This window comes from Eulemur rufifrons, chromosome 2 (assembly GCF_041146395.1).
Source record: "Eulemur rufifrons isolate Redbay chromosome 2, OSU_ERuf_1, whole genome shotgun sequence".
NCBI lineage: Eukaryota > Metazoa > Chordata > Mammalia > Primates > Lemuridae > Eulemur > Eulemur rufifrons.
This window is the reverse complement of record NC_090984.1, coordinates 65,729,142-65,756,957: the sequence shown is the minus strand read 5'-3', so window position 1 is coordinate 65,756,957 and position 27,816 is coordinate 65,729,142. Positions and strand designations below refer to the sequence as shown.

At 36.4% G+C, this 27,816-nt stretch overlaps 1 protein-coding gene across 3 annotated transcripts in view; it reads left to right on the top strand.

Moving 5' to 3' along the window:
• Positions 1-246: 246 nt before the first annotated feature.
• Positions 247-27,816, top strand: part of PRKD1 (protein kinase D1) — a 297,341-nt gene continuing 269,771 nt past the window's right edge. For 2 of the 3 annotated variants that reach the window (XM_069463932.1, XM_069463928.1), the window contains exon 1: positions 247-816. In XM_069463932.1, coding sequence (XP_069320033.1) covers positions 553-816 — 264 coding nt within the window. In that variant the 5' untranslated portion in view covers positions 247-552. Of the gene's footprint in view, positions 817-973; positions 1,103-27,816 lie in introns of those variants that run through there. The other variant, XM_069463936.1, reaches the window with a different exon arrangement.

Genomic DNA, 27,816 nt, shown 5'->3' with positions numbered 1-27,816 from the left:
CGGGAGGAACAGACGGGCTCTGAGCCCCGCCACTCGGTCCTATCCCGGCTCGAGGAGACTCAGGCCCCCGGAACCGCGGGCAGAGGGGGCGGCGACCGGGCACCCTGCGGCCACTGCGGCCGCGGCTCCAGCTGCTCCGGCGCCCGCCGGGTGGTGGCTCTGCAGTGCCCGCCCCCTGCTCCCCTTCCCCGCCCCTCGCGCCCCCTTCCCCGCCCCCCGCCCGGCGGCCGGGCCGCACTGACCCGCCGTCCCGTCCCTCAGAGAGCGCCGCGGCGGCAGCTTCTCGGCGGCGGCGCCTCCCCTGCGCGGCGGCCGCTCTCCCAGCGGCTGAGTCCTCCCGCCTCGGCCATTTTCCCTCCTTCCCCTCCCCTCCCGTTCCTCATCCCCTCGCCCTCCCCCCGCGGGGACTTTTCCGGAAAGTTTTTATTTTCCATCTCGGCTCTCGGAGAAAGAAGCTCCCGGTTCGGCAGCTGCAAAACTTTTCGGCTGCCGCGCCGCCGGCCCCCGCCCTCGGCTGCCGGGCCCGCGGCCCGCGGCGCGCCCCGCCGAGCGATGAGCGCCCCTCCGGTCCTGCGGCCGCCCAGCCCGCTGCTGCCCGTGGCGGCGGCTGCGGCGGCGGCTGCCGCCGCGCTGGTCCCGGGGTCGGGGCCCGGGCCCACGCCGTTCCTAGCTCCCGTCGCGGCCCCTGCCGGGGGCATCTCGTTCCATCTGCAGATCGGCCTGAGCCGCGAGCCGGTGCTGCTGCTGCAGGACTCGTCCGGGGACTACAGCCTGGCGCACGTCCGCGAGATGGCTTGCTCCATCGTCGACCAGAAGGTAAGGCGCCGCACGGCTGCAAGCCCGGCGCCTCCCGGCCGCGCAAGGGGCGCTGCCCGCCCGGCCAGCCCTCGCCGCGCCAACTTTCCGGCTCCGGGGGCTCGGCCCGGACCCAGCCTCGCCAGCCCTCTGGAAGGGTTTGGCACCGGCGGGGGTTGGACCCCGGCACCCCGAGGCACTGCGCTCGCTGTGGCTCAGTACTCCCCTCGCCCCCTATTATAGTCAGCGGTTTCTCTCTAGTCTGCATGCTCTTCACCCATTTCCATCCTTCTCATGGCATTTCCAGGTATCTTGCCCTTTTCTCGTCGCGCCCCTCCTCATCCTTGAGACTTCCCGGCCTTTCCCCAGTCTTCCCTCCGGCCCCTGGACCGGCTCATTCCTGGCGCCGGAATCCTCCTTCCTGCAGCAGAGTTTCCCCCGGGACACGCTCAGCACGATTTCAGCACCACTCCCTTCCCCTCCGGACCCCTCTCCCAGCGCAGGTTGTAGTGAAGTCCCTGCAATGACCGGGAGATGAGGAATTTCTCACCTGTCAAATACGCTTTTAAGAGAGGGTGATTGACTTGGCCAGCTGTGAAAACAACTGACCAGACCACAACTACTCAAGTCCGTCCCGTCCTTTAGTCCCATCTCTTTATGAGCGTGGAAACAAATTTTCCAACGGTAAAACCTGAAAGTTGCAGCCTTCCTGTTTTTCATTACCGGGACACTGATAATGGGACACTGAAGTGATGGGGGTGATGTCCAGAAACATTCTGAGGCTTGTTGTGCCCTCAAGTTTGAGGCTCTGGGACTCTGGACAGCGGCCACCAAAGGCAGGTTGGAAAATGGGCCATTATTCTGGGCCAAACTACCCCGGAAGGAGAGTCAGCTCGCCCACCACAGTCTCCAGTGCAATTTTGATTTTCAGGTTGTCTCAGTAGCCGTCCAGAGGGATGTTGCATGGAAGGGGGCGCTAAGGGTGTAAGGGAGGGGGCCATGGCGCCAGTCTTCTTAGTATAAACAGCCAAGAGTTTGGGGTGGAGACAGGGGTTTCTAAAGGTGCTGAATTTCAGACCTGGAGGCCTAGCTAGTACTCGCCTTGCCTTATGATGGTCACTTGAATAATCATGAATTGCATTGCGTTCTTTAAACAATTCCTAACAGAGTTCACTACACCTTGAGGGTTGTGAATTGTGGCACTGAGCACAGGGACATTAGGAAAAAGCCCCAGGGAAAAATCACTAATCTGGGAAGTTGTAAAAGTTCTAGACTAAAGCAACAATGAGTGCCAGAAATTTTTGTTTATTGAAAGAAGTGACATTTTCTATTACCTGTAGCTCTCAATTGTTTGCAACTTCCATGAAAATAACAAATTTTGTCTAATGCCAATATCAGTCATACCATGCCCCTCCTCCTCATCCATATTATGGAACTACTATTGTGGCTGGACAGAAGCACTATCCTGGCACTGAAAGCCTTACAGTGATGGAGACTGTAGTTTACAACAGTCTCCATTAGAATGCAAACCAGTCAATTAACAAGAAGTGTTGCATAAGCATATACATAAGGTAAAATAAAATTTCTCAAAAAGCTAATGCAATTCTGTAGAATTTTAACTTACCTAAATTTCAAAACAAGTGATACAGTGACAGAGAATATTAAAATTGGGTGAAATTAATATGGACAGACTTTGTTTCGACCATCTTTAACACACACACACACACACACAAACACACACCCTCCCTGATATAAGTTAGGATGGGGAGAAACATGCATGGTTTGGGATTTCGATATTGAATGGACAGTGAATTCTAGTTGTCTCAGAAGCTACCAAGAGGGGTGTTATACGGAGAGTGATGCGAGTGCAGAGGGGCCGGGGCAAGAAGCATCTGTGGAACACAGCAGGCCTGAGGGTAGTGACTAGGATATTTAAGGAAAGTACAATTATGAAAAGGCCTTGAAATTAAAATAAACTCAAATTACTAGAAGCTTCAGTAATTTTTTCATAGAGATATCATACCAAGGACATCTGAAAGATGGATTTGCTATGTGAAGGATGTTTTAGAATGCCAAAAAATGTTATGGCAGAAAGAACACTGGAGTTCAGTCATGAGCTCCTTAGAACCTGAGCCAAGACTCTGGGGGAGAGACCTGGAGAAATACTGGAAAGGGAAAATCATCAGCCCTGGTGACTGATTTATAAAGGGAGTCCTTCTCTTTTGTATTTATTCTAGTAGTTCTTCTGTCACTCAAAGAAAAGTTTGAAAAGTTTCTGTTTGGAATAGTCATAGGGTAATGATCTTGCTTACTTTGATTTTTTTAAAAGATTATAACAAAGATGGGGTTAGATTTAGAGATGAGAGTCAGGGAATTATCTTTGTATAGAATACTGTGAATAAATAGATAGTAGATAGTGAATCTAGACAGAGGACCTTTTATTTCTATCAATTTATCTTCTGTAATCCATTTCAGAATACATTATTACCCCAGGCAAAAACAAGATTAAGAGGGCTGAAGTTCCCTCATTGGGTAATAGGAATCTGCTTGCTTTGTGGCAGTAGGTATGGCATAGAGTGTTATTGTGGAGTTAAGGAAGTAGGAGGTGGTTCTTTTGTCCTTTATTTCAGATTTTCTTGAAGTACCTTGTGATGACATCAACTGTGAGGGAGGATGACAGAGGTGGGAGTGGCGGATGGATGTTTCAGGAGAAGGCTGAGAATTTGAAATCGTTTACAATTTACTATGTAGGCTGGAGACGTGCATGTGGAGTTTACAGCAGGAGGTTCTCCTGATTTTCTGAGTCCTCCGTAGTTATTGTTTTAAAATGTGTTAAGGGGTTTTTCATCTACGTTGTTCAAGAGCTCCCTAAATATTAACACAGATTATGCTAGCTTAAATCTTTAGAAATATTAGCTGACAAGTTCAGTTGATTTCAGCAACATTCATGGGACATTTTCTGTGGGGTGAGCAATGGAGGTATACAGGGCTGAATTAAGAAAACTGCTATCCTTGAGAAACGCTTCTTTAAATCATTATCATTTAGAATTTAGAATATAGTTTTTGTTTAATTATACAGCTTTAAAAAGTAACAGATGTGATTATACTTAAAAATTTGATAAGTCAACAAAAATACTTTTATTTTAAGATAATGTACCCTAAATGTTACTGAATTATATAACTAAAGAATTATTTCGTCCATCTTTTAGTTTAGATCTTGCTTTTTTTGTAACAATGTATGAATATAGGAGACGTTATTAATTGCATTTTTTGAAGTATTGATCTAAGATTTTATTTATATTATGTTTATTTAATTTTCAAGCATGTAACATTGAAGGCTGGTTGTATGTAAACATATATGTTCTGTTAGTATACATGATTATTGTTTTCGGGAGGGTAAAAACATAACAATATTTGACTTCAGTTTGAAACACTGTTACTTTCTACTATCAAAGGAACCTTGAATGTATAGACTGAGAAGGAATTCCAAAGGAAGAATTAGTTTGGTTTCATAGTACATTATCTGTCTATTAACACACACACACATACACACCCACACCCCCCACACATACACACTTTTTTTTAAACAAGCAATATTAATTTAGGGATGTGTGATGCAGTTAATACGACTATCTGTCTATTCATTCTTTGCTGTTATCTTATTGGAAAGACAACTACTATTTTACTATTGAATTTACTTAATTGGAGTAGAGCATCTGTAGACTGCTGGCATATAATTTCACTTTGCACAATCATCTTTCTGGCCAAAGAAATTGAAGAGTGAGACATTATATAGAAGATAGCTCCCTTAAAGGAGTAACAAAGGTTAGTGCCTTGGTTTGAAAGTAGCATTACTTTGCTTGTATTTGTTTCACTGTCTTAATTGTACATTGTTTTCTTAACAGTAGTGGTGTCATTTTCCTTTTAATTGTTAATTTTAGCTACTCTACTTCTATATAGATTGAGAAAGCTAGAAGTAATTAGGTGCTCCGAAACAACAAACTTCTTTAAGCTAATGACGGTCTTTGGGTCTTAGTTGTATATTTTTTATTCTAGTTTTATATTTGGCCATCTTTGTGTGTCTACTGATTTCTGATTTACTGATGAAGGACGGGATTTGTCATTTCATTATGTGATTCTTAAGTAATATAATTTTAATACTGCATTTTTAAAATTGAAAGTTCCTTTCAAGTTTAATAGTGTAATATTTTGGCGTTAAATACTATATACAAATATATGTACTATATGTGTAATATATACATATATGTAATATATTATCTGTGTCTAAGTGTTGTTTTAAATGTATTTTTAAGAGCCTCGGCCGGGCGCGGTGGCTCACGCCTGTAATCCTAGCACTCTGGGAGGCCGAGGCGGGTGGATCGCTCGAGGTCAGGAGTTCGAGACCAGCCTGAGCAAGAGTGAGACCCCGTCTCTACTAAAAATAGAAAGAAATTATATGGACAACTAAAATATATATATACAAAAAATTAGCTGGGCATGATGGTGCATGCCTGTAGTCCCAGCTACTCGGGAGGCTGAGGCAGGAGGATCGCTTGAGCCCAGGAGTTTGAGGTTGCTGTGAGCTAGGCTGACGCCACGGCACTCACTCTAGCCCGGGCAACAGAGTGAGACTCTGTCTCAAAAAAAAAAAAAAAAAAAAAAATAAGAGCCTCATTGTCCACATATGGCCTCTAGATGCCGAAGTATTGGTTTATATTTTGTACTGCAGGCTGCAAAAAGTGTGGCCTCATTGTATATCTCAAAACCCAAAAGAGAAACTCTGCTTTGTATTTTTCTATCAATGCACAGATTTGAAAACCTATTTTTATAGGTATATATTACTTAATAATTTTTGCAAGCATGTCCTTTGACATTTTGAAGTTAAAGGCATTAAGCCTTACAATCCTTGGGCTGGTAGTAGTTGGATGATTGGATGTTTTGACAAATACATGAATAAATTTGGGGTTTTAGATTCAGAATTGAGATAAATTTGAAAGAATGAAACTGCAATGTGTATCGTGGTGGTGGTAGTGAGGACTGGAACATTATTAATAAAGTTTAAAAACTTCCTCCGTAAGACCATACTTGATGACTGTGCTGTTCAGTTTCACCAGACTCCTGTCATAACTATTAAGGGAGATTTATAACTTGATTTTGCCAATTATTATTATTATTTTTGTGAGATGATTGTATATAGGTCTTCATCAATTTATGCATGAATGGCTATTAATGATTTTACTAGAGAATACAAAAAATTTTATTATAAGTCTATGAATGTATGGTTGTGACTAATTTAAGATTACTTTGAGGTTTAAGGATAATATATGTGAAGTACTAAACATACCATCTGGTAAATATGTACATACTAAATGATATTATTGATCATCTAAAGCTCTATAGACTAGCATACTGTCCTGTTAACAAAAGAAATATACATTTATTATCTTATCTCAATATATAATTAAAATTATAATATTAAAAATCAATATAGCTGTAAGACCCAGGTGACATTATCTTTTTTCTGCCCTCATTTCAGGGCATATCTTAGAAGTGGTTATGTTTTAAAATGGCCTCTGAAATCTCAGCCTCTCACAATTCCTTAAGAACTAATCTGATTATTACTAAGTCAAAAACCATTTGCTGATAAAAGTAAAGCATATTTTCATTGCTTGTTATTTTTGACAGGAAATTGATTTAACTTTTTTCAATTGCAAGTAGCAAGTGCAATTCCAATGATATTTCATTTGATTTTAAAAAAAGAGAAATTAAGTAGATAATAGTGCAATGTTTGGTAACATAATGATTCTAAATTCTGGTCCTTAAGACCAAAATTAAAAGTTCATTTGCAAATCAGCCCTTGATATGAGGAGGAGGGCACTTGGAACTGACTTATGGAAATCACATTTTGCTGTCATTCTAGAATCTAGAGGTTGTTTGCTAAATTGTTACATCTGATGGGTAACGAATATATCATAGTTGGTTGTGCTTAGGCTGAAGTGTTATATTGGGATGAGAAGGCACATGTACTGGGAAACAATTGAGTTATCAGTTTGGCTAAGCCAAACACAAGTTTCTTCCAGATCTTTCTACCAACGACCATTTATCTCTCATGGCAGCACCTGTCCCGTTATAAAACCTTTAGAAAACATGGCCGGGCGCGGTGGCTCACGCCTGTAATCCTAGCACTCTGGGAGGCCGAGGTGGGCGGATCCTTTGAGCTCAGGAGTTCGAGACCAGCCTGAGCAAGAGCGAGACCCCACCTCTACTAAAAATAGAAAGAAATTGTATGGACAGCTAAAAATATATATAGAAAAAATTAGCCGGGCATGGTGGCACATGCCTGTAGTCCCAGCTACTCGGGAGGCTGAGACAGGAGGATCACTTGAGCTCAGGAGTTTGAGGTTGCTGTGAGCTAGGCTGACGCCACGGCACTCACTCTAGCCTGGGCAACAGAGTGAGACTCTGTCTCAAAAAAAAAAAAAAAAAAAAAAAAAAAAACAAAACCTTTAGAAAACAGCAATCAGTAATTGTTTATCTCTTAAAGAAGAGGGTAATGGATAATTATATGAAACTTTTGTGTGTCTACGTGTGTGTGTGTGTGTGTGTGTGTGTGTGTGTATTGGACTGTAATCATTGAATAAGCTCTCAAACTATACCAAGGAGCCAGTATAATGATCAAGATAGCAACGCTGGACTGGATTAGAAGTGGGTAAAATGCAGTCCTATAGCAGTTGATAGTATGAGGTTTCTTTGTTTTGTTTTTATGTTTGTTTACTTTGGTTTTATGTGTTTGGGATAATTAATCTTTTTGACCTCTGACCTTTCACTGTCACCTTGGTTAATGTGAAAGATCTAAGCCCAAATGTGAAAATAGAGGTAAAAATATATGATGCTTTTAAAGATAGTACTCACCTGTCAGTTTCCCCAGTATTACTCTAGAGCGGTTTTGAAAATGAGATTTCAGTCTCTTGAATCTTTCCTTAATGTTGGAATACGTTGGAACAAAGCAAAACAAAAAGAAAAGAGTGCATCATTTTCCTTTTTTGTTGATAAAATTAGATACAAAGAAAGTGATTATTTTGATCACATATATTCAAAATGCTTCTTATCTATAAGAATATCAGAAATTCCCCCAGGAATTCTGATACTGTCAACCAAATAGTTTTGTACCATTAAAAACCAATAATGATAGTACCTCTTGAAGTTATTTGGCAGCAGAGAAAACCACGTTATTCTGTTGCTTACTTTCTGGTCTCATACAGAAAACATATAATTAAATATATGAAGTATTTAATTATATGGCCACTGTGGCCATTATGGAATATCCTGTATTTAGATAGTTATAAAGGTGAGAATTGGTGTAAAAACTTGACATATTCAGGCTACTGTGCCTGTCCAAATTTACAATTTCCTGTACAGAAGTTTCTTCCAAAGTTGCAAAAGGTTTTATTTGTCTTAAGCCAGATGGTTGATACAGCAGTTTAGCAATGTTGGCAAATATGAAACTTAGATTTATAAATATGCAATCATACAGGAATTTTGTTCAACTTATTTTGAATAGGAAAAAAAAATTATGTACCTTCCACTGGTTCATTGGCATGTATTCTGACTAAGCCACTGATTGATGGGGAACCAAGGGGATTTGATTTACTGCTTATATTTAGGCACAATTTCAAGAATGCTTCTCTCCTTAATTGTTAGCAGTCACTTTTTTCACATGTCTTAAAATGAATGAAAAATATTAATGTGGTAATGAAAATATGAGCAAAAAGTATGAATGTGCATAATAAATGGTGTTGTTGATAATCTCAAGCTCTGTAGATTAGTACATTATATTGTTTACAAAGAAATATATACTTTATTAGCTGGAATTTTGTCTAATTTATTTTGTAAAAAAAGAAAATTTTTATGTATACCCTTCCCTGGTTCAGATAGTTGGAGGGACTATGGCATATGTATGATGTGTTAAACCTGGAGACCATTGAGGCTTGCTTCAATATGTAAAGTTATTAAAGTTTAGTTTGATTTTTTTTTTCCTGTACTCAGTGTCCCTACAATCAGGTGATTCTCTCAACTTGAGAAATTTCTCAGTTTATTGTGAACAGAGTAAAGAGATTGCCTGTTTGCAGTGATGTAAATATCTGTAGTCATCATGGACTTTTAAATTTTTCAGTTGTATTTGTTTGGTACCATATCAATTCTGCTTAGGAATGGCATGTTATACAGGTTTTTGAGACATTATTTCACATGATACCTTCACACAGTCAGTGAGATGGGGGAGGGGCAGGACTGAAGGGACAATTAAAAAGTAGAAATAAAGAGTCCAGTCATAAATTGAAAAGGCCAGAAAAATGGAACGTTAGGGAACGAAGGGTCACCACTTCTTATTAAAGCAAGTATTTCAGCCACTGTGAGCAGCTGAGCATTAGGACGTAATGGTTAGCACCATCTGAAAAGACATTTAGTGGCTTCTTAATCAAATTGTACATATGGTACATATTCTTGGATTCATTGGGATTATACTAAGTGGTTTTGTACACATCTGTAAATTAGCATTTGATATTTACATACCTCTGACTTTGAAATAACCTTTCTTACATTGAGTTCCCTATTTATCACCATAGTAACAGGTGATCCTATAAGGTTCTTCTGCCCTCCCAGCTTTATTAAGGTAAAATCGACAAATAAAAATTATATATATTATGGTGTACAATGTGATGTTTTGATCTATGTATACATTATGAAATGATTAATGAAAGCTAATTAACATATTTGTCACTTCACATACCATTTTTCTTTTTGTGGGAGAACATTTTAAGTTCTCTCTTAGCAATTTTCAAATATACAATACATTATTATTAATTGTAGTGACCATGCTGGATACCCAGAACTTACTCATCTTGTCTCACTGAAACTTTGTACCCTTTGGTCAACCTCTACCCATTCCCATGCCTCCCCCACCTCTAGCCTCTGGCAACCACCATTCTACCTTCTGCTTCTAGGAGTTCAACTTTTGTAGATTCTACATGTAAGTGAGATCATGTTATCTTTCTGTGCCTGGCTTATTTCACTTAGCATAATGTCCTCCAGGTGTATCCATGCTGTCGAAAATGACAGGATTACCTTCTTTTTTAAGAATGAATAGTATTCTGTTGTATATATGCATGTAACACATTTCTTTATCCTTTCATCCGTTGATGGACACTTAGGTAGATTCCATATCTTGGCTGTTGTGAATAATGCTGCGGTGGACAGGGGAGTATAGCTATCTCTTTGACATGCTGATTTCATTTCCTTTGTGTATATATGCCCAAAAGTGGAATTGCTGGATCATATGGTAGTTCTATTTTTAATTTTTTGAGGAACCTCTATACTTTTTTCCATAATGGCTATACTAATTTACATTCCCACCAACAGTGTACAAGGTTTCCCTTTTCTCTACCTCCTTGCCAACACTTACTATCTTTTGTCTTTTTATAATAGCTATTCTAACAAGTGTGTGTTTCCGTAATGCTTAATGATATTGAGTATTTTTTCTTATACCTGTTGGTCATTTGTTTGTCTTCTTTTGAGAAATGTCTATTCAGGTCTTTTGCCCATTTTTTAATCAGGTAATTTGTTTTCTTGCTATTGAGTCATCTGAATTCCTTGTATGTTTTGTATATTAACCCATTATCGGGGGAGTCCACTGTGATAAATTATTAGATATTTGACTTATTTTTTCAGCCATGTGATCTGGCTCTCAGTAACCTCATTATCCTCTGGCTCAATTTTTCAGTATCACTCTTAAAAATATAGGGAGAAACTATCATTTAAATTGCTATCTCAGTTGTACCACAGTAGGACTAATCCATGTAAAAGTCTTAAAATCACAGGATTTGGGAAGGAAGCTATCTTAGGTTTCATTGTTGGCTTTGCCTCTTTCTTTTTGTTAACTTAGCTTCCTATCCAGCCTTCAGGTTCCCTTTCCATAAAATGAGGACAGAATCTATTTCAAAAGGCTACTAGCACTTGTCTCAAAAAGGATGAAATAATATGTGAATACAAAGCACTTAACATTTATCGAGAGTTTAGTATGTCAGGCAGTATATTCTTTCTTTAAAAAAATCCCATTTTTTTACATTAAAAAATAATTATAGGTGTGTAGTTTGCTATAATCATGCTCTTCAGTTCATGACACACTTTTCCATCAGTGTATGTAAGGTCTCTGTTGTGTTTTGTTTTATTATTTCGTTTAACTGGGTATTGGAGGAACTGTGGTATATGTATGAAGTGCCATACCTTAACAATTGAAACTTGCTTCAGTATACAAAGATGAACACAAAATAATAGATGGTTAAGATCCAATTAAACAAGTATGCACCATTTTAAGTAAAAATCTTTGTCTCTTTCCTTTCATATTTTATCTGTTTCCTTTTTCATAAACAATGGAATAAAAAGAATCTGAATATGATCAAAGCCCGATTTACTAGGATATATCACAAACAAAAACATATTTGTACTTCAAATAATATAGCAATTTGTTCAAATATGAAATCCATGCACCACCAAATGAGCTTGCTTCTTTTTTGTAAATGGTTTAAGTCAACTTTAGAGGAAGAATTTTTTTTGCTTGAAATTTATTCAGCTACATTTATGTTGATATAAATTTCAAATATTCTTAAGAATCAAAACATTTTTCATTAATCATTAAGAAAGTTTAATCCATTAGGTTACAGTATTAATGAAGATTTTTAAAGTGTCAGTGTTGGACATGCCAAAACATCAAAGCCTTTTTCTAGGTCATCTGAGTCAGTCATATTATGATATAGTAACTACTGGATGATTATGAAACTATTTATTTGCTTTGAGCGGATACCTATAGCCAGAGAGAGACCAGAGATTCAGTTCTATTTCAGGTTCTCAAGTTCCAGAGAACTTGATTGATTGAATTAGGTCATCTATTTGGTCAGATATTTATTTAAGATACTTTTTCTGAAGCTTTTTATCAACCAAAGGTGAACATTCTCCTCCCTTCTTTTAACTCCTCACAGAGATTATTGAGAAATGATAGGTTTGTGGTCTGGGAGTACCTCTTGAGTGGGACCGGGGAGTAATTATCATAACTAAATGTGGCTACGTTCTTCTCGGAGTGCTAGAAGATCATGGATACACTTCAGGGAGGGACAAATGTAAAGGAGCATTTGGCATGGGGACTAGGAGGAATTTGGAAACACCCAAGTGTGATTTCTTTGCCACAGAAAGCAAATTATTAGGGTAGGATATGAGAATATTCCTCAATTTACAGAAAGGTGAAGTCTGTTGTCCATTCTGAGCCATCTATATAGTTCTGTGGTGCAGAATTGGTAGAGTCTTTGTATTTGTAATAGTGTCCTTGAAAGGTTTGGTCTATGTCCCTGACGTGGAAAGCTGCAACTAAGAACATGTGTGACCAACAGAGCTATAATTATTTAGAGATTGGTTAGTCCAGTTAGACCCTCAGAACAGACCACTTGACCAAACAGGTGTAGCTTTTCCATGTTCCTGAAAAGCAGGAAAGAGCTGGGGAATGATGTCAGTTAAGCTTTTGTGATAACTTTGAATCAGTGGTGGTGAATAGACTTGAGCAGGCTACAACAGGCAAAGCCTATGGGATTATGAGATTAGTGGCATCTGAGGGCAGAAAGGAACAGTGACAGCAAAGCTCTGACCTTCCTGTGAATTGAGTCAGAAAGAATAGTTCCACTACATAACTTAAGCATAGCAGCAGGAGAGATCTCAGAGGTGGCTTTTTACAAGCAGAGTAGTCCTTTTTGGAACTTTCATGAGTGTCACAGATGAGAGCTGTAATGAGCAACTTCATGATGACTGCCTGTGAAAGTTTTAGAAAGAGCTTCTCCCAGGAGCATTGGGTCATGGTGGACAAGGTTCCAGGGCCTTTTCTGGAATATTCCATGAGTGGCAAAGGACCTTAAGCTGGCAGCTTTTCTTATGGTACAATGGCCAGCAGAGGGAAGCCTCTAGGAACAAAACCTTCCTGACATTTACTATGTGTACTAGTCTTTATCTCAGCTTTTCATTTGTCATTTCTGATTCTCACAGCAGTCCATTGCAGTAGTCATCTTATTTCCATCTTAAGGAAGAGGAAACTAAAGGTCAGGGAGGTTAAATCATTTACCCCAGATCACATAACTACTGAGTAAAAAGCACCCCCCCATACTTTATTCACTTGCTAGAATGGCCATAGATTTGTACAAAGAGTTTGGAATTATCAGATTGTGTGTGTGTGTGTGGGGGGGGGGGCGGATTTTAATCTTCCTATTATTTGGGCTGAAATTTACTTAAAAACACTTCAGCCTTGACAGTGTGGTATTATTCACTTGTTAGTTTAAATAATTCCTTAGTCTGGAAGGCTTCCCTCATCTGGAATTCACAGTACCAGTTAGTGGACAGCTAGAATTCTAGTCACTTTGGAAACCACCTCTACAAGGATTCTCTTATTTGTGGCAAGATTCCTCCCTCCCCCCATCAATTCTGGCATTGATAATTAATGTAATGAACCTTAGAAATGAACTCTCATTGGTGATACTAGGGCTACTAGACAGATATGACACTCACTTCTCACCCTTGAGGAGTCATATGATCCATAATATGTCTAATTGTTAATATAGTTTTAAAAAATTTAAAAAAGTTAATTACGTTGTGTAATTCAATTGGGCCTGAGTTGGCTCAAAATAGTTCCTTCTGTCAAGATGTAGACACAAGTGTTTTGGAAGAAGAGGTTATGATAAGACCATATATAGATCATTGTGGCTCAAAATTAGTGGATATCGAGAATTTTAGCTACCAGTGTAAATCAATATATCATTCTTGAATAGTATACTGATTCTGAGCAGATTCTGAGAAACTTAACTAAGGGTCCTTAAGAAAAGTACCTTTCAGTGGTTGCTTTCATTTGAGAAGAAGTTGTCCTTTTGCTAAGGATCAAGCTTCGCAAATACATATGTGTATTCTTTTTATAAATTTTATTTGTGTGATTATTTTTTGTCGGTTATGAATGAACCCACCCTAAGGTAAATTTACTCCCACTTGCTGTCCATGTGATCACAAGCCAGGTTGAGGCTTTCTTTCCACCCTGTTAGTGCTAGTCAGTTTGAATTGTGAATTGCCTTGCATTACTTTGTATTGTCTGTGTGCAGGGCTTAGGACAACACTTCCCTGGTAGACTAATTATGCTGTCCTCAGGCTACATAAAAATGTAGTTATGTAGAAGAAAATATTTGCAAACTATCCATTGGACAGGTGATTAATAACCAGAATACATAAGGAGCTCAAACAACTCAAAAGCAAAGAAATAAATAATCTGATTAAAAAATGGACAAAAAATCTGAAGAGACATTTCACAAAAGAAGACATACAAATGGCTAACAGGTGTATGAAAAAATACTCAACATCACTAATCAGCAGAGAAATGCCACTCAGAACCACAGTGTGATATCATTTCACCCTAGTTAAAATGGCTTGTATCAAAATGACAGGTAATAACAGGTGCTGGCGAGGATGTGGAGAAAGAAGAACTCTCATACTGTGTTGATGGGAATGTAAATTACTACAGCCACTGCCATGGAACAGTATTGAGGTTCCTCAAAAAACTAAAAATAGAATTTCCCTATGATTCAGTGATTCCACTACCTGGTATATATCCAAAAGAAAGGAAATCAGGATATCAAAGAGTTATCTGCATTCCCATGTTTACTGAAGCACTGTTCACAATAGCCAAATATGGAATCAATCTAAGTGCCCATCAATGAATAAAGAAAATGTGGTATATATAAGCAATGGAATATTATCTGTCCATAAAACCAATGAAATTCTGTCATTTGCAGTAACATGGGTGGAACTGGAAGACATTATGTTGAGTGAAATAAGGCAAGCACAGAAAGACAAATAATGCGTTATCTCACTCACACGTGGAAGCTAGAAGTGGATCTCAGGAAAATGGAGACTAGATTGATGGTTACCAGGAAGTTGGGGAGGAAGGGAGATAGGAAGGGCCCAAACAACAAAAAAAAAGTATGTATTTAACATATTATCATTGATCTGTACTCTTAAAAAGGTAAAGGTGGTAAGTTATACATGCATGTTTTACCTCAATAAAAAGTGTAGTTTTATATATATAGGTAGACATGCTTTGACATAAGGTACATCCATAATTCAGTTCAATTCTAAGGATTCCTGCCCTGAATGTCTGCCACACAGCATATAATAAAGTACTTATTCCTAATGGACTAGAAAGGTACCTGAAATATTGACTTTCTCTGATATATTTGGAACTTTTGAAGCTTTATTGTGTAGAGAATTATCTTTTGACATGACTTACTGGTAGTCTTTTGCTAACAAAAAGACAGCAGACTTGTCCAGCTATACTAGAAATCTAAATTTACTGGATGTCTACTAGTCAAGTACTTTGCCCTTCTAAGCCTTACCTTGAGATAACATTTTTAGCTAGTAGGACGCAGGAGCTTTTCTTTAACAAATTATCAGTGCTGATAAATAATTGATTAGCTTCAGAACAGCCTTTGTGACATGTTATTTTCATCTACTAATGTGGAATGTCACCCAGGATGTGGATCTTTAGAATATTTACATAAATCCAACAGCTTGCATAGATTTTCAAAGAATGAAAAGCTGGATCTCGCATGATCTTTGCTTTTTCTCATTTCTTTGGGAAGAACAGGGAGCAAAAGTGAACATAGAGTCAGGATGGACTAATAGAGATGACTTGATATAATACACTGAGTCACGTTGGGTGACCATGTGCCCAGCTTATCCAGGACAGTATCAGTTTATGCCTATTGTCCTGAAATTCTTTTAAATTGTATGTTCACTGATAAAAACTATGGAGTTTTAAGGTAAAAATAAACAATGCACAAAACAAGAAGGAAAAACCTTACTTAGGGCAGACATTTTATTACCTTTTGGCCAACAGTTCTGTACATTTAAAGATAAAAGTAAAAGTTACAGAATTTATTTCATAGAAATAGTCATCAGATTTCATATATTAACCATGTTATTTTGAGTAACATTTCTAAATGGTTTAAGCTAAAAACAAAAACAGATAAAAACCTTACTTAGCTTAGAATGTTATCCTCTTTGACCACAAGTTTCTGTATAACTTAAAGATGAAAAGACAACCAACATTTAGAATAGATTTCATAAACCAGTTGGTTAGCTCTCGCTTTAAATGTAGTATCTAAAGTAATTTTAGCTCTGTTTTCTAACCAATCAATGTAAATCAAGATACCACAATAGGTGTGTACATGTTTGTATCAAAAAGCAAATAACTGACTATTCTGATAGTTCATACTACCTTTATTAATTCAAGTAAGTAAACAGAATGGCATGCCTTGAAGCTTCAGCACCCCTGGGAACTATCATAAAGGCAAAATACTCTCACTTAGATGCAGAAGGATAACACTATCATAGTTTCAAGTTGTACTTTATTGTATTCTCTGGAGAAAATATGGTTAGCAAAAAAAGAGAGCAACTATAAACAAATGCCCTTCATTATTTAGACAACCTGTTTTTTATTTAAAAAAATAAGTAGGCAAACAAGAGAAAATTTTGCAAATTATATTGTCCCAAAATAGTAGTGTATATGCTGTAGCTCATATTTTCTTGGCATAGCCTGGATGAAGCAAATAAATGTTATACTTATTATTCTATACTTGGTTTCTGTTGATGAATACACTGTCAAAGTAATGTTAAGAAATAGGTTTGGAAATCATAATATTGCGTGTTCTGGCTCCTGAAAAATAATGTAAGTCAGTGGTCTAAAGCCATTTGAAAAGGAACTTGATTTTGTGTAATCATTTCTGTGTAGAATTTTCCATGTATGGAAAATTATAATTTTTATACTTCAATTAATTGTTTTTCTATTGTGAAAATTACAAAATTGCACTATGTGGTAGGATGAATAATGACGCTCAAAGATGTCCACATCCTAATTCCTGGAACCTGTGAATGCTGCCCTGTAGGACAAAAGGGACTTTGCAGATGTGATTAAATTCACAATTTTGAGATAGGGAGATTGTCCTGGAATTATCAGGGCAGGCCTAAGCCAATGGCATGAGTCCTTAGAAGTGGACAGTCTTCCCAGCTAAGCCAGACAGATGAGATTGGAAAGCAGATAAGATTTGAAGAATGAGAGGGAGTCCATTCCCTACTTTGCAGGTGGAGGAAACATTATATGCTGAAGTCCTCGTAAGAGGAAAAATAGGAGTTAGAGCCCTAGTAGTAAGAGATGTGACAACAGAAATAAAAGGTTGGAGTGTCTGGAGAATAGGGTCATGAGCCAAAACTAGTAGCTGACAAAGGCTAGGAAAGGTTTCTTCCGTAGAATTTCTAGAAGGAACTATGCCTTGACTTTAGCTTAGACAACTGATTTTAGACTTCTGAGCTCCATAACTGTAGGGGAATAAATTTTTGTTTTTTAAATCCATTAAGTTTGTAGTAATTTGTTATAGCAACAATGGGAAACTAAGATGTTACATTCACTGCAGAAAAGGTGAGAAAGTCAGATAAGCCCCCAAATGGATCATAACATTCAGACTTAAACACAGATAACATTTTGGTGAATATCTTATCAGATTTTTTTTCTTTACGTAAATATGCTCATCCTAACTGCAATATGCTTCTATTTATTCTTTTCATGTGAGACTATGCCATTCCACGTCAGTTTTTAAATATAAAATGTTCAGTGCCTATGGGGATAGTTTTACTGTGAAGAAGAGACTTCAGAGATTTATTTTGGTTCTAGATTTAATATTCAAGTTATTAAAGTTTAGATGTTCTTAATTTTTCTAGTAGAACTTAAAAATATATATTTTTAATAAGTCTGGCAGATTTTAACAACCACATTTAAGAGCCTTTGAAGAATTATGGTATCCTTTACAAACTCAGCTATTTAAATGCTTTCAAACATCTTATTTTATTTTATTTTTTTTTTCAGCTCATTATGGGGATACAAAAGCTCAGGTTATATATATTGCCCATGCCTCCCCATCCCCCCCGAGTCTGAGCTTCAATTGTGTACATTCCCTAGACAGTGCACATCGCACTGATTATGTAGGTATGCATTGCATTTCAAAATTTAAGATACTTTTTCTATTTTTATTATTTTTTATTTCAGCAAATGACAGATGTACAGATGTTTAGGTTACATATATTGCCGTTGTCCCACCCGAGTCAGAGCTTCAAGCCTGTCCATCCCCCAGATGATGTACACCACACCCATTAGTTCTGACTATTGCTTGATAAACCTTTAGATGTTCGTAATTATACATCCAATAAATTAAACATATAAATATGGTAAAGTTCTTCACTATATCAATATACAAACAAGCCAAATCAATTAATTATATATACCTAATAAATACAAAAGTACTAAGTTATGGTTTTGATTTTCTGAAACTTTTCTATATTTCATTTCAAACCTTCCCATGTTTGAAAGATATTTCTTCTCCCATAAAATAATCATGTGATTTTTACATAACTTCTGGAGTTCCCTTCCCACATAAATTTTGCAGTTGTGTTTTTGGGTTGGTTAAGGTTGCATAAACACTAATGCTTTTAACTGGGACAAAGTTGGATTTTTGTCACAAGTGTAGATAAATTCTGTGGAACCGTGTTTCTTTCAGTGATTCCATCACTTCAAGAAAGGAGGTAATTATGTATTCCACATCCTTGGATTCCGTTTATATATTACCTCTTTGTGCTGACTAGTCTCAAGTTTCTTCCTTGATAGATAATTTGCTTGGATTTTGAATTTTTTTGGTTCTTAAGATAGGTAAATCTTTTTTCTGTCTACACTACAGACTTAAACTCAATGGAATTCTGCAGTTTCATATTTTTTCTCTTAGGGCTACATAATTCTTACATATGTTAAGCTTATGACTGAATGTTGGCAGTCTTCAGGGGCTTTATCCAACCTAGTCACAACTCATAAGATCATTCTTCTGACTTGACATCTCTCCCTATAAATAAAAGAACACTCATGGCACCACTCTCTAAGGTCTAAATACAATTGGTACATGGATTTATCACAGTATGTTTAACTTGTCCCCTACTATTAGAAATCTAGAATTCTTTCTCTTTTTGTTTTACTTTAAAATGTCCTCCACATATGGTGTGGCACATTTTTTTTCTACTTGTATTTATAAGATCTATTTGAACTTCTTTGATATTGTCTATTAATATTCCTAAAATGAATTCCTAAGATTAATTTAGATTGCAGTTTTTATTTCAGAATTATAATGATAGTTTTCTCTTTTCAGTTTGAAAAGTACAAGTAAATAGGATTTTTTTTTGCTTTGTCTTTACACAGAAAAATCAAGTGACATAAGTAGCAAAATGCAAGGAAAAAAAAGACTGTTAGGTTTAATAGCCAACACTTAAATGGATTTTTGAATAGACTATATATGAAATATATCTAGCAAATTCACAACAGTTTCATAATGAATAATAAACTTTAAAAGCATGATCTTATACTTTCAGTTTTCATGCTTTTCTTTCATAAGAACTGGCCTGATATTTTTTCTATATATCACAATTCACTTTGATCTTTAAAAATCAGTTTGAAAAACATACATTCCTATAAATGTTTAAGAAAAGTCCATAAGATAATTTCTTAAAAGTCAAATTCACACCATTTTGTTCCTACCCAGTTTGTTCTACTTTATAGTATTCTTTAGAAATCTGAAGTACAAAAAACTGAGGTTTTTAGAGATACAAGTATGATATGTCCATGTTCCATCCAAAGTCCTTTTTTTTGCAAAAATAACAGTTCCTTTGCTTATTAAATACTGTAGAACTACCTTTAGTAATTTGAAATATGTTTTGACTGAGAAAACTTTATACAGAAAGATTCAGAATCATCTTTATTGGGTAAATTAAAAAAGTTTGTGTAAGTCACATGAAAGTATAAACACCATACGGGTAGGGATCTTTGCCTATTTTTGCGCTGTTATATCTCATGTATCCAGAGTAGTGCCTGGTGCTGAATGATTGAAGGAATGATTTGTCTCATTATTTTCTGGTTATGTTCCTAGAAACAGAATTGTGCTGTTCATGTGTATACAAATTAACTCTTTTGTTTTATGTATGCTATTTGATTTCTAATAAGTGCTCATTTCTACCTTTGATCCATAATTGTTATTTAAATAACTGTTTTTAAAAGTGAATTAAAAGTGTTTTGGGAGATAAGTTGTACTTAGGGAGAATGTTGGACCGTTATTTGAGGAACAACAGACAAACAAAAAACCCTGGGATTTGGGTCTCTTCTGAGGCATTCGTATTCCTCTCATCTAATTAGGCCAAGGATTTAAAGCTAGTGAAAGCCTTCCTTCCTGAACACATTTTATGGTAGAGCCTGAATAAATATTTGTTGAATTGATTTGAATCTTCGAAACATAAGGAGTCTTTTATGGTTGTTAGTGGATACCTAGTTGAAATATTATGAAAGACACTTCAATGTTTTACTTGTCAAATCTCAGCCTAATTTACCTGCAGATTTTAAGAACATAATTATGCAAATAATAAAAAGCTTGACATATAAAATAGGAGAGACAGTGATGCAGAGGAAAGAATAATGTCTTTGGAGGAAAAAAAAACATCAGAAAATAACGTAAACTCACTCAATGTTAGATGGAAGTTTCTTTGCAGCTTTTTTTTTTTTTTTTTGCTTCCCACTCACCTGTGAAGTGAATTTGAGAAACTCGGGTGGGCTGACAGGGAACATTCAGCTGAGTGGCCTCCAGTGAGGAACTTTTTGAATAATTAATAGTCACTATTTTGCCTGCTTTGATATGAGTCAGTGGGATTACAGTTTAAAAACATTTACCTTTTCTTTGTTTCCTGCCAATTCTTAACCCTAGTTACTTTAATTTTTTACTTTTTACATCTCAATTACTACGCTTTGGGTTTCTTATTAAGTCCGATCTCAGCTTTTTAAATAACTTAAAATTATGATTTTTTTAAAAATCATTTTTATTCATACTTTCAATATTTATTGTATACTAGAAGGCAGATGTTAAATTATGTGTGTCTATATCCATTTCTACATGTGTGCATTTCTTATTTTCTGGGATTTTTAAAATTCTTTTTCTAATTTTTTTAATTTTCTCCTCATTGATTTTAGGCTTGACAATCCAGATTTACACCTCATGTGTTTTAAATTTTCTACCTTGCTGTTTTAGTCTGTTTTTCTTCATAATTTACTTTCTCATGCAGTGTTAAGCCTTCTCACACATTCTTAAATGTCTCATGGATACTCATGAGTTGATTTTCTCCAGAGTTATAAGCTCCTCTGGGTGGATATCATATTTGGTTTTCTGGAACCCTGTTGCTCGTTAACATAACATTCAGTTCTTGGATGAGGAATCTGTGGTCTCCCAAAATACATAACCACTGTATTTTGGGCAAACAGTTGTGTGCTGCAAACCTGAAATGAGTGTAACTTCTACAGTTACTTCTGAGGGAGGGCTTCTCCCAGCCTTTGGTGCTAGCCCAGGGATGATACCTTCATGCTCATTCATGGGAGGTGGAACAGTAGTGATTTTAGTATTGTTCCAAAACTGGCTTCTAACATACTTATTACAAGGATGGCCAGTTTTCTTTCCTGGCAAGAATTTACAAAGAACTGAGAAGCTGATGAGAAGAGGGGTTATTCCAAATTGGATTTTCACAAAGGAATCTGTTTTGCCCACTGGCAAATGGTTATAAAAGTCATCAAGTGTATCTTTTATCCAGGCATTTCGTCTTGATAGACGAAAAGCATTCCTCCTGTTCATTTTTGGATCATTGCCCATAGGTCCCTCACATTCTTTGGGGTGCAAGGACATGGAAGACTCGAGTCCCTGGAGGGATACTTGGTCAAATTTTAGGAATCAGGTTAAGTTGCAAAACTCTTAATGGTGTAGTGTGACTTTCCCATGTTTCTCCTTCAGAAGTTTTGTCTCTGACTTCCCTGAAGGTGGACTTTTTCATCTTCGAGTGGGGGGTGGATACATCTCACAGCTAGTAATCCCTGTGGTTGTACACCTGAAAGTCAGTTTAGAAAGCGCCATCACTCCTATAGCAGATCCAGAGTACAATCATACTGTCTTCAAGAAAATTGGCCAGGAGTTCCCCACGGATTATTGATTCGTTGGCTTTTTGTCCAAACTGATTTCCAACTGAAAATCTAAATCTGGGTATTTTAGGCCAGTGGTTTTACACTAGGAATGTCAGGATTTAGTTACCATTTTTTAACCGGGGATAATATTAGATTGCTTTCAGGTTTTATTATTATAATCTACCCTTGGCCTTTGAATCTATGGGTAATAATTAGTTGTGAGCAAAGCAATTTAAACTCAGCGTGTAGCCCTGATTATTTCAGCCCCATCAGAACCTGCCCAGTAGGGGGACCATTGTCATAGACATCAGTAGGAATCAATTTCTGATAGGTCAGTTAAAATCACGCATTGCTATTGATAATTATTAATTATTAGTTAATAATTATAGAAATTTGATTGCCATTATTATCCATAATATGCCTAACATTTTTCAGCTGTTAGTATACTAGATACTCCTTTAAGGATCTTACCTAGATATTTATCACATTTAATATGCAAAAGAACCCAAGAGGCAGATTACCCTCATAAAAAGTGGAGAAATTGGGGCACAGAAAGAATTTCCCAGGATTACATAGTCAGTGGCAGAATTGTGATTTAAATTTAAGCATCTGGAACCAAAGTTTATGTACTTAACTATCAGACTATATATATGGAACTTCTTAAACATTTCCACGTGCATTAATAAATCTGAAAATACAATACTGCTTCTTTCCTTTAACTTTTTCTTTAATCATCTGATAATACTTTTTAATGAGCTGGATGCCTGTTATAAAGAACAAAAAGAAAATGTTCTTTTATGGGTGGATATGTTATTTGGAATTATGAGACCCAGCCTAGAGGCTGACCCTGATAATTTTATCATTGCCATAAAGACGGCTACACATAAACTTTTTAAAATCTAAATTTATTATGTTGGCAAATGTTTCCAAGTGTATAATTAATTGGTTTAAAGGAAGCAAACATTCTATATGTGTGTATTTGTATATGTAAAAATTATATAAGTAAATATATGTATATATAAAATACAAATAGTTATATGCAATATATGTATATTTATTTTAGGTTTCTTGGTAGCTTTATTTTTAAGATAAATTTATCTTAAGGAGTACATTAAGACTAGTACTGTGTAGAGTTAGGTTATTTTTGGATACTTTACTAGATTTTTATTTTCATTTTTTAATTATGGACTTCATATATCCATCTTCAATACTCAGCTTCAAAATTATCAAAATACAGACACTCTTGTTTCATCAATAATTAATTTCTTATTTCTCAATTGTCACTCCATTTGTCTCTTTCCTCTTGATTATTTTAAAGCTAAATGTTAGGATTAACTTTTAATCTAGGGTGTGGAGAGTCTTCAGAATGAGTTTTGGAGAAATTCCAGGTATTGCAATAGTACTCTTTCTGCCAGGGGATGCCTTGTATTTAGGTGCTTGGCTTTGGGAGGCTTCTTACATTTTACAATTTTATTATCTGTGGGACATGTGGTTCTCTATTTAACTGGCAACAAAGAAAAACTAAATTCCAGGCAATATGCCGTTAGTTGTTACTTAGTAGTATCTTATTATGTGAGAAAAACTTCCTGTAAGACGAATTGCTTGAAGGACATACATTCTGCCCATTCTCCCAGATCTTTTAAAATATTTTCCTGAATCAAGTTTTTTGAAGGGTTGCGTGCCAAAAGCATTACATTAGTGAACTGCAGAATTACTTGTGGTGATGCCATCAGTCCATTTCTAGGTTGGTTAGACCAGCGGTGGTCCCCAACCTTTTTGGCACCAGGGACTGGTTTCATAGAAGACAATTTTTCCATGGACAGTGCAGGGAGGATGGTTTTGGGACGATTCAAGTGCATTTTATTTATTGTGCAGTCAAACCTCTCTGCTAATGATAATCTATATTTGCAGCCACTGCCCAGCACTAGCATCACCGCCTCAGCTCCACCTCAGATCATCAGGCATTAGATTCTCACACAACCTAGATGCCTCATATGCACAGTTTACAGTAGGGTTTGTGCTCCTGTGAGAATATATTGCCCCTGCTGATCTGACAGGAAGTGGAGCTTATGCAGTGATGCCAGCAAGGTGGAGCAGCTGTAAATACAGATGAAGCTTTGCTGGCTCACCTGCTGCTCACCTCCTGCTGTTTGGCCTGGTTCCTGACAGGCCATGGACCAGCACCAGTGGCCCTGGGGTTGGGGACTGTAGGATTCGACAGTATGATCCTATGAAACTATGATTGTTTTTTATTATATGAGGAACCTGGGGGAAAATTTCCTGTTGAATTTTAATTCCAAGAATAGTTGTCTCTCTCTTCAGCTATTCCTTATGCTTTTAATCTCATTGACAGTGTGAAGTGTGTAACTAAAATTTTTGGATCTTGTGTTGACTACCCTAATGGTTCAATCCAAATTTGGGACCCAGATAGGTGTATAGGATATTATAGCATGGATTTTAAATTCTGTCTTATTTGTCCTTACCCTTGTATTTCTTTTTCTTTTTTTAGTTAAGATAAAATATGAACAAATTAACAAAAATCCTAACAGTAGTTACATCTGGTTTGGGGTAAGACAAATGATTTTATTTTTTTCCCTGAATTTCTTATAGTATGCATGTTAATAAAAGTAATCAGGAAAAGATGGCAGCACTTTTAAAAATTAAATTTAAATAACAGACCACTAATATAAAATTGTGGTTGAAAAGCCAGGATCATATGAGAATTAAAGGAATCTATGTGTATAAGTTTTATTTTGTCATTTTAAATCAGACTTATTTGAAATGATTAAATGAACATTTATTAAGCAGGACTCTATGCTGAGCACATTCAGAGCAGTATCTCATTCAATCTTTGGAGCAGCCATGTAGGAAAGAAATTTTCATTTCCTCCTCTGTGGCCCAGTACAAAACTCTGAAAAATAATGAATGACTCATCCTCAAAAATACCTTCTGAAGGAAATTACAACTTCAGCTAAACAATTCTTAATTTGATGCTTTATCTTTCCTATATTGACCTCCTTTTTAGAAGGCATTGCATACTTTTCATAAGTCATATTATTGATAAATGTATTTTTACCTATTTCTTTCAGGAGACATAATGTACGGTGTTTTGAATCAGAGTTTCTCACAATGAAAATTGATAAATCACAATTACCATGCATCTTGCTCTAAGACATGCTTTGAGCCTTGTGAGAAGAGTGATAATATGATAGTGTAGAAAGAGAACACTGGCATACAGGTAGAAGATCTAGGTTATGGTCCTAAATAGATGTACATTGAGTAGCTACTATGTGCCAAGCTCCGTTCTAAGCTTTGGAGGTATAAAATCAAACAGCCTTGGGATCCCCAGCAGTTTCCTAACTTCTGGATACTGAGTTTCCTCATCTTTGCACTATCTCATTGAGCACAAATAGCAATACTTGTTTTTCTTACAGTCAAAGTTTGTTACAAGTATCAAAAGAAATATGGCTTGAGTGAACATTTTTGAAAAGGGCCCAGCAGCGTTATAAAAAGAAAGTGACAGTATTGATTGATAAAGTTTGACATTTTCTACTATTACTCTTGATATTGTGCTATTGATTGTTACTGCTCAAATGCAACTGTAAGTTGATTAAAGTATAAATTTGGATTTGAAGACATAGAATTAATGGACTTTTTATGCTTTACTTTTTAAACTGCTTTATAGTAGGTTTATTATAAAGATTTTTTTTTTCTTTTTTCCTTAGCAAAGCCAAGGGTTTTTAATTAATACTGGTTCTCACTGTGAACCCTGTAAGGGAATAGGTAAGAGGAGAAGCCTGCCTTGATTCCTGATTCTGCCACTTGCTTTCTGAGTAACCTTGGACAGTTTATTTCATTTCTCAATTGCCTTTCTGTAAAATGGGGATAATAAATATCTGTGCATCATAATAACTATCTTAAAGGATTATCATGGGAGTTAACATCTAAAGAATATTTACACAGTGCTTTGTACACTAAGCAGTCAGTCCATGTAAGCTATGATGACAGATTCATTCATAAAACATTATTAAGGTTACAGGTTAAGGCTGGTATGAGCAAAATCCTAAATGATAAATTCTTTTACATAAACAACCTCCCCACGTATAAAGTGTATTATACAAAAGAAATTGCTCATAAATTTTTTTGACAGGGTTTGAAAGCTAGTAAATTAATTTATATAATAATGAATGAATTCTGGAACTTTCTCATGAAGAAATGTTGCTACTTTATTTACAAATGTATCTAAATTTGGTGTTACTAAAATATTGTATTTATTTGATGTAAACTGTATTCTGTTGGTGTGTGTATTGATTCTTAGTAAGTTGTAGATTGAACTCAATATAGCAAATGCTAACCTTGATATAAATATTTTCATATTTACATCATAAATATGAGAATTAGCACTTTGAACATTTTATAAATATTAATCAATTGAACCAGAACACTCCAGTGATTGAGATATTATAAATCAACCTTCTGGATGAGTATTAATATTTGCCAGCCCACAGAGAAATTCTCTGCCTTCTGTATTTTAAATAGCATCCAGATAGAAGTCTTTAATATTGATTGATTCTTTAAAATTTATCTCACTTTCATTTTGTTTATAAAGAAATATTTTTAAATGTCTGTACTTTTAAAAAGCAAAGGAAGGCTCAGGCAGTTTGTATCTGTGGACACAACTGATGTAATCCTCAGAACGGAATCAGAGCCAATTTAATCAAATTCTCAGCCAGCTCAATTAAAAACAAAATGAACATGAGCAGCAATAACAGTGGCTTCTATTTTGGTTAGAATTATCAATCTAGTTGTGTTGGAAGATGTAATGATAAGGATAACTGATGATTTTTTTTTTGTCTCGAGAAGTCTAATAGCCAAATGAAGTCACAAAATGTGATATATGTTATATCTTATTCATCAAAAGCAAAAATATTTGAATAATGTGGGATTTATTTATTCAGTGAGAATTTTGCAATGTATCTTTGTTGCCCCAGGCACAAATAGACCTGTTGATATACGAAGAGGAAAAAAAGACCATGCCCGTTCATTCCTGAGGTGCTCCATAGACCACTCCACTTACTGCTTCCCTAGGATTATTGGCTAAAATGTACTGAAATTCTTTCAGTCCTTTAAAAAAGTAGACTGTTCCTCTTGCTAACTCCAGCTTAGATGATTATTATATTTAGTGACCATCATAACCATTATACATACAGTCCCTCAGTTTCTTGTCTTAACGTGGAAAAACATACATAAGTGTAGAAGTGCACAACGTGGAATTGAAAAACTGGATGTACCACTGCCTTCAGAAATAAAAACATTTTCCTTTACATTTCAAGAAACATAGAGAGCTTTGTATTAGTATAACAAGATTATTTTTGAGAAGCACCACAATATAAGAAAATGCTAACTGCTATTTCTTAAACATTAGTATTCCAAATTTATTTTTTACCGAAAGGTATTGAGTACCACTGAAGAACTTACCAATCTGTCAAAAAGCCCTATATTTTTTCCCCAGATTTTAAAGTATTATATATAGATTAGCCTTTAGTGATACAGCGTATGTGACCCATGTATGTTCTATTACTTTAACATTTAAATTCGTCTATTGGAAGTAAGGAAAGCATTATTAGTTTTCTGTTTTTGTATGAAGTGCCTTCCAAAACAAACTTGATACATAGTTTGAGTATTGCAAGGTCTTTTTTTTCCTGAGAATCATACATCACAAACTCTTTAGTGATAACGCAACTTTTCTTGAATGGTTTAATAGAGTTTTTGTTGGGATCCTATTTTGTATGATTGCTTACTATAGCTATTATGTCCTAAACAGTTAGGTAAATTTTCAAAATTCTATGAGATCATATGGAAGCAACCAA